At 29.4% G+C, this 10,872-nt stretch overlaps 1 protein-coding gene across 1 annotated transcript; it reads right to left on the bottom strand.

Annotated features, from left to right (window-relative positions):
- Positions 1 to 4,275: 4,275 nt before the first annotated feature.
- On the bottom strand, positions 4,276 to 6,114 carry LOC123301367 (putative ankyrin repeat protein RF_0381; the record flags this gene model as incomplete). The annotated part of the gene is made up of 1 exon (XM_044884103.1): positions 4,276 to 6,114. A coding segment is annotated over exon 1 (1,839 nt), but the record flags the coding sequence as incomplete, so codon positions are not given.
- Positions 6,115 to 10,872: the final 4,758 nt, after the last annotated feature.

Genomic DNA, 10,872 nt, shown 5'->3' with positions numbered 1-10,872 from the left:
ATTTTGTAAGTATAATATATAGATATATTTCTAAAGAACTTATTATTTTTCTAACAAATAATCAAATAATAATAAAATTTAATTATTTATTATTTATTATTTATTACTTTAGATAATAATATTTTATCATTTTGTGAATCGAATCGAATAATTTTAATCATCTCTTTTTAATTTATATTACAGATTACTTGACAAATCTTTAACAAAATCTTTTTGATTGATTTTAATATTTATTGTCGATTACTACTGCATTTGAGTTATTTTAAATTTTTTTCATACGCCAAAGAAGTATAACTTCTAACGCGTGTACATAAGTACACACACTCTTTTTTTTCTAGATATCAATTTTTAATATTTTTCGTTCTTTTTGCTGTTTAATGTTTACGTTTCGTTACTTAAAATACATTTTATACTTAAGGTAGTACCTCCACGAAAGTGATATTCCAAGAATTTCTCAAAACTCAGAATATAAAATATTTAATTCATAATACACATGCTGTTAAAATTAGAAGATGATTTACCATGTCATACATGAGATATTAGCAATTAAAAGTGACGCAATTTGTACGTGTAGTATGGGAGAAGCGTGGAAAAATGACAATTTTATATTTATTTATCAATGAATGACATTCACCATCTCTATGAAAATCTAATATAATGTAGAATACTATATTTAGAAAATATTAAAAAAAAAATTAAAATTATTTACCATATAGTTTCGATAAAAAACTTAAGTCAATAACTCGTTTTAGCGATGATTTTTTGTGGAGGGGATATAAAGACTAGTGGTATGGAAACGATGTGGCAACGGATACTGTATAGTTTATAAGTTGGGTAGTAATATGTACATGTATAGGTATAGGATAAATAGTAATAAGAATAATGCGACGTTGCCACATTTCCATACAGAGGTATATTTCATAGTGTGTGTGTATACGTATAGGGGATATAGTAGTGGAGGAAGTACAGTCTTGTGAAAAAAATATATGGTACAGTCATAGCACAGTTAATGCGCTGAATGATAGTATTAGTCCAAAACTTTTTGACTGGACTGTCGCGGAGGAACTACCTTAATTCTATATGCATTTCTATACAAATTTGAGCAGGGGCAGCAAAGATTATATAATTTAAGTTATTGAAAAATGGAAACATAAAATAAAAGATAAAATTTAAAATGTATAAAATATATGAGTTTGTATGAAAATGGTATTCATCCTATTTGCATGACATTATTAGAAAACTTATAATCTTTAATTAACTTTGAAAAATTATCTAAAAATTCAATTTTTTTATAAATAAGTTTTCAAAATTAATTAAATATTATAAGTTTTCTAATGTTGATGCATATAGGATAAATACCATTTTTAGGCAAAACAAAAACCTTACTATTCAAGATAAGAACCTTATTATATATATAAGATAATAATGTGATCTATTTAGAGATTTAGACGATTATATTAATTTAGTTTACGGGGTTATTCAGAAATGGCATTAAATTGCATGCGATAAAAATTAGCATTAGACTTTCGCTTCTGCTTTACCGATATATTCTCTGCGTGAGCGCGGTACACTTCCAAACACATGTTCCGTTCGTGTATATTCAGTTAGTTATTCTGTGTCGTATATATTCGTATGTATCGTATGTATTCGTATTCGTCTGCGTTCACGTAAAACAATAATTTTTGTATTCAAAAGAGTCAAGTTTAATTTTTGTATTTTTGTTAAATAATAATAAATTTTATTAAAAGTGATTTCCCATTGTGTTTTAATTAGTAAATGAATACGAATAGTAACAGTGCAAATTGTTGTTACATCTACAAGGTCAAGAAAAGTGAGGGCTAAAACCATACTATATTTTATCTAGAGCTATAACGCTGTAGCCTTTGTTTTCAAAGTTGAAATTGCCAAGCAAATCGGGCGGATATCTGGTAGTCGAATTATTAGAATCATAGCATGTTAGAACGATTAGTTTTTACTACTGAATTGCCATGGAATAATATGTAAATAATATTTATTATACTATTTTTAATCCCCGAACCTTGCTAGAATTAGACAAGGTATGCTCGATGGTGAATCGAGCATACCTTATTTTGGTTCAGTTACCTTGTTTTTGTTCTAAGTTTTGGTTCAGTTCGCGCACGTACCCAGTCGACGCCATCTTAGCTTGTTCCCGCTTCCTGATTCAAATGTTGTAAGAAACGTGAATACGATTGTGTGAACAATCCTTGTGTGCAGAAAACTAGTTCCTTACAATGTATATCAATGAGGTTACCATGATAAAATAAATACGATTCATGAATCGGAAATTTCCAATTCAACCAATCGGAATGAATAAGATTCAATTGTAAAAAAAGTTTCGATATCGAAATTTAATTAAAATAAATGGGGTTTAATTGGAAAAAAATTCGAATTCGTTCTGATTCAATCCAATAGAACTAGTCGGCAATTTCTAATTGATTGCAATTCATGAATGGGATTGAATTGGAAATTTCATATTGGGTTTAATCGGAAGGAATTTTAAATTTGAATTGGATTTCAATCGTACTTTTTTACCAGAGCCGTACTAAGTAATAATGTCTTTCGTAAAATTTTTAAGTTAACTTAAGTTGCTTTCTCCAGGGAGAAAAACGATTTTTATATGATATAAAATTTACTTATCAACATAATTTAGTTAAAAAAAAAATGGATTCATAGTGGAGGAAAGTCATTTCATGTGATATTTGTAATAAGGATGTAAATAATTAATTATTTTCTTAATAAATAATAAAGAGTGTATTAACTCCTATTTAATTCAATATTATATAAACAAAATAAATACTTACCTACTACTACAGAGTCTCATTTGGGTGTGTCTGACCCATATGAAGATATTATTAGGCCAAACTTATTATATATATATATATATATATATATGCCTACAAATGTCAAATAAAGCTGTTTGTCGCTGGGATCCCACAAAATTACGGGAAACATTATCTCTATTAGTCTGGTTCACATGTACGATTTTTTCTAACTTTTTTGTATATTCTTGGAAAATTACGAAAAAAAATTGTTCATAACAAATTATTTATTTAATAAACAAATGAAAAATTAATAAAAAAATTTTTTTAATTTAATCCGGAAGAAAAATACAATTTGTAATTTTTAGAATTTAAACTGTTTCTTAATTTAAATCACAATGTGAGTTATAATGAACATATTGCAAAAAAAAAAAAAAATTTCGATTTACTCATAAACAATGTATTTGTTTATAACAATTTTTTAAACAACAATGGTAAAAAAATTGAAAAAATTATTTTTATGTAGCTTTTAACCATAAAAAATTAAAACAATTCAAAAATTAAAAAAAAATTTTTTTTTTCATTTGTTAATTTTCAAATGTTAATAACAAATTGAAAAATCAAAATTTTTAAATTTTAAAAACGGTACTTTATTTGTAAGCCTATTAAGAATACCTTCATGGAGGGAAAAAAATTCTGGGGTTTTAGTTTAATAATTATCGGAGATTTAATGTTAACATTTTGTATAGAAACAATTGTTGGTTAACAATTACATAACAAATGGAAAAATTGGGATAACAATTTTTAAACCACGGATTATTGTTTATTCATGTATCTCAAAACTACATTAATTTTCTTATTTCTTAATTATATTCATATTTTATATGTTAAAATAATTTTTTTTGTTAGTAGGTCTTAGAGACAGAACGCGCGCGAGAGCCAGACTTGCCGTATTTGAGCTATTTTCAGGGCTCTGTAAAATATATAAATATTAGAGATACAATTCCGGCAGTTGAAACTTTATTTTAGGAAATTTCTTAATCTATTTGGACCTTTTTTCAGATTTTGAAAATTTTCAATATTTTTTATAGATAATAGAGATAATGTTTCCCGTAATTTTGTGGGATCCCAGCGACAAACAGCTTTATTTGACATTTATAAGCATGTAAGCCCAATGCTAAAGAAAGCTTTATGCCAAAAATTAGCTATGAACACGAACGTGAAAGTAAAAAACTCTTTATTCAAAATGGATAATTTTACAAAAAACAAACTTTTATATTTACTGAATCTCTGTAGATTTTAAATTTTAGACCTGAAAGCTTTCATTAAAATTCTTTAAATCTTCGTCATTCAGGTAACTAAATATTTTTTCAGTACAGTCTAAAATTTGTTCAGGTAACTTAAAAAAGTTGACAAAAATTTTATTGGCTTGTCTTTGTAATTCTTTTCTATCCATGCCCATTTTGAAATGATTTTTTAATATTCTACTGTATATTGGAAATTTTGTTTGATAGTCATCTGTTTTTAGAACCTGCACTATATTTTCATTGCACAAACATGATGCTAATGAACTTATATCTTTTACCAATATATCATAAAATGAAATTTTAGTATTATTAATCTTTTCTGCTTTCATTCTTACTATTTCTTTCTCACATTTATCCTGATAATCTTCTTTATTAATATTATTAAGTTTTCTATTATAACTTTCACTGATATCTAATAAATTTGCGGTTTTCATTTTAACTATGTAACGTTTAAAAACTTCAAGAATTTTCTTTGCCGGACGAATATAAGCATCAGGGTTGCGTCGAGAGAATGAGCGGTATCTAGTCATGATATAATCAAGAGCTTTATGCATTGATATACACGTCAAATAAATACCAGAACCATAATCCAGGAGAGTTCCAACAACTTCTGCATTTAGTCCGTTTTGACAGGCGTATTGAAGTGCTGTTCTATCAAACTCATCTGTAGAGTTAATATCAGCTCCAAATATCAAGAGCATCTCAATAATTTGCATATTGCCATTATCTACAGCCAAGTGCAATGGTGTAATACGGTTACGTACAATTTTGCAGTTAACGTTGGCATTATATTTCAAAAGAACTTCAACAACTTTTGCATATCCCATTTTAGTAGCATAATGAAGTGTTGTTGCGCCATCGTTAGCTTGAGCGTTTACATTAGCACCTTTACTTAGAAGCAGTTCAGCAATTTCTCCTTTAATATTCATATAATTAAGATCCTCAATTTCACTTTCTTCACTCAGAGTAGTAAAATGCAATACTGATCTTCCATGTTGATCCCTAGCATTTATACGAACATCATGTTGCAAAAGAGTTTCAACGATTTCTTTGCACCCTTTCATAACAGCAATAATCAGTAGCTCAGGATTTTTTACTTTAGCTTTATTACTTATAAGTAGCTCGGTAATTTTTAAATCTTTATTATTTATAGCAAAAAATATTGGAGTTTTTCCGATTGTAGTTTTACCATTTACAGCAGCTCCATAGCTTATTAATAATTTAGCTGCTTCTTCCTGTCTATATTTGACTGCAAAATGTAAAGGTCTAAGTCCTTCTTCACCAAGTGGATTGTGTAAAATATTCACATCAGCACCATAGTTCAATAGGTCTTCAGCAACTTTCAAATATACTTGTTCAACAGCAACAAATAATAACTTTGGATTAGATGCATCTTCAGGGCTAATAGTAAAACCATAATCTAAAAGAGCCTTAACAATCAGCTTGTACTCTCCTTCTTGGCATTGTATTGCATTTTTAAAAGAAATTCTATTACTTTCATTGTTAATATCAGGAAAATATTTTAAAACATCTTCAACAATCTTTAAATTTCCTGCTTCAACAGCAAGATTTAGTATGGTTTTACCTTCTTTATCCAGATTATTAATTTCAACTCCATGTTGTAAGAGCAGTCTTACGATTTGTGCACGATTTTTTTCGATAGCAATGTGAAGTGGTGTTAAATTACCTTTCGTGCTAAGATTAATATCAGCACCTCTATTCAAGAATAATTTCACAGTTTCTGTATTACCATTTTCAGGACTCTCACAAGCAAAATGTAGTGGTGTATATTCTTCTTTCAATGTTAAAGAGTTAATACAAGCACCATAGTCTAGAAGTTCTGCGGCAATACGATAGTCTGCTTCCTCAGCAGCAATATGAAGAGGAGTTATATTATCTGCCGCTTTAGCGTCAACATAAGCACCTTTACTTAAAATTAACGTGACAACTTCTTTATTACCTTCTGCAACAGCAAAGTGCAGTGGTTTATAGCCATTACTCTCTCTTTTAACGAGTCCACGGCGCATAATTGTCCTACAAATTATAACATTTTTCTTATATTAACAAAATTATTTCTTATATTAGCATTCATAACTCATTGTAATTATTTTCAATTTTAATGCAATAAATAGACGTTATTTAGGGAATCAATCGGTACACTTATTAGAGTATGAGCCAGTGTCTGCCCGACATACGTTCAAGTACAAAAGCTGAAAATGTTTTTGCTTGTTCATACTGGTGTAGGGAACAATATTTGGGGGTTACAAACCTTGACTAACGGTGCCTTCGGTGGGTATCAGGTAATCTAGGGGCGCAGTACTTGAGCTCTCTCACGTTAAATTATAAAAGCTGAAATTTACACAGAGTGTTCAAATCACCATTCTAAGTCAATATTAAAAAGGTTAGACCTATCTGAAGGGTCTAACACTCCCCCAGACACGGTAGAATGTCAAATGCACTGAAAGAGCCTTGCTCAGGTACATGAATGCATTTAAGAGAGTATTAGTGCAGTTTAAAATTTATAATTAATGAAAGTTATATGTGAATCATATAGCACAACAGTGCGTAAGCGTAGTTTATTATATGGAAAATTGAAAGGGTAATGTATGATGATGTATGTGAAATGTGAATGTGTTTTGTTGTGACTATACATACAGGACATAAAATAGCCCTTTTTCACACCCTTATATCTCAGAAACTACTTGAGCTATAATGTTGAAATTTTCAACTTAAGTAGATATATACTCTGGGACGCCGTAAATCAAATTTCACGTTCACGGCTCTCATCGTTTCCGAGCAATAACGCGTCAAAAAACGGCCACGCCCCGAAATTTTGTTACTGACTCATATAAATTCACAGCAAAACTGAGAAATGGTATAAAGATGCAGTTTTCGTTAAAATAAATTAGAGAAAAATCATACCCCAGAAAAAATACCAAATATCAAAATTTTTAACGGGAAATGGGAAATTTCGCTAATTAAAGGTGCATTTTTACCCCATTTAAAAATCAATGTTAAAATATGAACCAATCAGATGGCTAGTTTTTTTCCTATACACTTTGTATGGGAAAACTAAAATACGCTTAAAAATTTGTTATTTATATAATTTTTATTCAATTTTGATTAAATTTGAATAAGTATTAAAAAAAATAATAAAAAATTTCAATATTTTCAACTTAAAATATTATAAAAATTAAATAAAATATTTCGAAACAATAATACCCTATCAAATTCAAAGTACCATGTAGAAAGATTTTGTCACATTAATTAGGAAAATTTTAATTTGCCTTTATAGCAAAAACTGTAAGAGATAGAACAAAAGTTTAAATGTAAGAAATGTTCCTTGCATAAAATTTAACAATGCTGTATGAAAATTTTGTTTGTAAAGGTAATTGTTTTCCCGTAAAGAGCAAATAAAATATTAAATTGCAATTTTTGAGAAAACGGTAAGAGATAGAACAAAAGTTTAAATGTAAAAAATGTTCCTTACATAAAAATAAACAACTTTTGTTTGAAACATTTTTTTCGAAAAAACAATCATTTTCCCTCGAGAAAGAAATAACCAGTCCTGTTTTTTTCGTTAATGCAAAAGCATACTATTTTACCAACACCCTCAACCGATTGTGTTTAAATTTTGTAAGTACGCTCACTTTGAATGACATTGAATTTTTATGGTTGACTTGACCGAATTTTCCCGTCGTTTCCGTTTTTGTTAAATGGGGGGAATCTTATAGCTCAATTTTAAAGCAGATATCTTCAACTGATTGAGTTGAAATTTTGTATACACGTTTAGATTTGATAACAAAACATGGTAAGGCTAGTGGGGTTATTATTTTTCCATCACTTCCACTATAATTGATTTATCTATAAAGGGAATGATTAAGCTATACCGATTCTAAGAGACTTCTAAATTATAGAAAGATGCGATTTTGGAAATTCGACAGACTTGCTTGAATTCAGGGTCAACCCATGCGCAGTACTATTACATGTAATCCTCATATGCGCACTAGCAATATTTAAGGCCTACATGTGCGCAGTAACAAAATATAAATTAAGCTAATGCACAGTTCTAGGATTCAGGTTAAATGCATGCGCAGAACTTTAATTTATGATTAATTTATGCGCACTTTGCATAAATTAATTTTCAATATTTAAGGACCAAAAATGCCCATTTACAAAATATAATGTCCCTGTATGCGCAGTTGTAATATTTAGGATCAACCCATGCGCAGTACTATTTCATATAGTCCACATGTATGCACTAGCAATATATAAGGCCTACATATGCGCAGTAACAAAATATAAATTTAGCCTATGCGCAGTTTTAAGATTCAGGATAAATGAATGCGCAGAACTATCATTTTTGATTAATCTGTGCGCACTTCTAATATATAAGACCCAAATATGCACACTTACAAAATTTAAGGTCCATCTATGCGCAGTAGTTGTATTCCAGATTATCCCATTCGCACAACAATTATATGGGATCAGAGTGTGCGCATTACCAATATATAAGACCCAAGTATGCGCACTTACAAAATATAAAGCCCCTGTATGAGCCGTTGTAATATTCAGGATCAATCCATGTGCAGAACTATTATATGAAACCAAGCTGTGTGTATTACCCATGAATAAGGCCTAAATATTTTCAGTTACATAATATCTGTCTGCCAACACGATAACTCAAAAACGAAAAGAGATATCAAGATGAAATTTTTATAGCGTACTCAGGACGTAAAAAGTTAGGTCGAGTTCGTAAATTAGCAATATATGTAAATTGAGTCCTGGGTCTGTGGAATTCATCTTGTAAATCGTTAGAGATAGAACAAAAGTTTTAATGTAAAAAATATTCCTTATAAAGAAATAACCAACTTTTGTATGACACATTTTTTCGAAAACATGACTGTTTACCCATGAGGACGCAAATTAGGCGTAAATTATATAGAATGTATTATATAATAATCAATATGAGTTATATGAAAATGAAATTTTTATAACAATATTTATAAATAACACAATTTTGATGACATCTTGTCCGGCATCTCTCTTGACGTACGATGCTCAGTATTCAACAGTAATTCAATGTATTCATAATGGTGAGTTAAAATTGTTACAAACACTTGTTTCAAACCAAATACTATTGCCTTGCAAAAAGAAGTGATATCCCACCAAAAACATAAATGTGTAAAAAGGCGTAGATGTCACAGAATCCCAATAAACTCAATTACGTCAGCCCAAAAAAGTTGTGAAATCCCGCAGGGAAAAAAATTCTTCGAAAAAAATTTATAAAAATTACATAAATTTATTGAGTAACTCTTCTTTAAAGAATCATTAAAGTATTACATTAGCAACTTTTCGGTGACTTCATACCTACACGCACCTGTATAGGAGAACAAAAGAAAATCGTTAACCCCCTACTACCTCCCTCCTCCTCTCTAATGCTATGACGTTTTAATTTTTTCACAACTTTTATTAAACATCAAAATTTAAATTTAAACAATCAGTATTCTTTAGATTATAGTCAAGCACCTACTTAACAAAGGCCTATTTTTTTTTACTAAAGTACGAACATTATTGGTTTAAATTTCATGTGTAAGTTTCTCCTTAGTACGTACTTATTTAATATTTTACTTCGCAAGTTTTCGGAATATAAAAACGAATTTAAAAATAAAAAACTTGCGAAGTAAAATATTAAATAAGTACGTACTAAGGAGAAACTTGACAAGAAATTTAAACCAATAATTTTCTTTCTTTAGTAAAAAAAATTCGGCCTTTGTTAAGTAGGTGCTTGACTATAATCTAAAGAATACTGATTGTTTAAATTTAAATTTTGATGTTTAATAAAAGTTGTGAAAAAATTAAAACGTCATAGCATTAGAGAGGAGGAGGGAGGTAGTAGGGGGTTAACGATTTTCTTTTGTTCTCCTATACAGGTGCGTGTAGGTATGAAGTCACCGAAAAGTTGCTAATGTAATACTTTAATGCTTCTTTACGGAAGAGTTACTCAATAAAATATGTCATTTTTATTAATTTTTTTCGAAGAATTTCTTTCCCTACAGGATTTCACAACTTTTTTGGGCTGACGTAATTGAGTTTATTGGGATTCTGTGACATCTACGCCTTTTTACACATTTATGTTTTTGGTGGGATATATTATTTAAAAATTATCAAACAATAATTTTTAAATAACCAGATATATTCGAAGGGTTGAACACCCCCTTAGACTGAATAAAGGCTAGCTAGAACTATGCATGAGAGAGCATTAGAAAACTGTTATTGAATTTGATGCGAACAAAATTATTTATTCATTAAATAGAAATTAAATTTAAGGGGGTGTTCAACCCTTCGAATATATCTGGTTATTTAAAAATTATTGAATGATAATTTTTAAATAATATTCACATATAACTTTTATTAATTATAAAATTTAAACTGCACTAATACTCTCTTAAATGCATTCATGTACCTGAGCGAGGCTCTTTCAGTGCATTTGACCTTCTACCGCTTCTGGGGGAGTGTTAGACCCTTCAGATAGGTCTGACCTTTTTATACCATGTATATAATACATAGTATATTAAGTTTAGTCCCAAGTTTGTAACGTTTAAAAATAATGATGCTAGGAAAACAAATTTGTCATGGGTGTTCATAAAATCACCTAATTAGTCCATTTCCGGTTGTCTGTCCGTCCGTCTGTGGACACAATAACTCAAAAACGAAAAAAGATATCAAGCTGAAATTTGTACAGCGTACTCAGGACTTTAAAAGTGAGGTCAAGTTCGTAAATG

Source organism: Chrysoperla carnea, chromosome 5, assembly GCF_905475395.1.
Source record: "Chrysoperla carnea chromosome 5, inChrCarn1.1, whole genome shotgun sequence".
Lineage (NCBI taxonomy): Eukaryota > Metazoa > Arthropoda > Insecta > Neuroptera > Chrysopidae > Chrysoperla > Chrysoperla carnea.
This window is presented reverse-complemented; position numbering and strand designations above follow the sequence as displayed.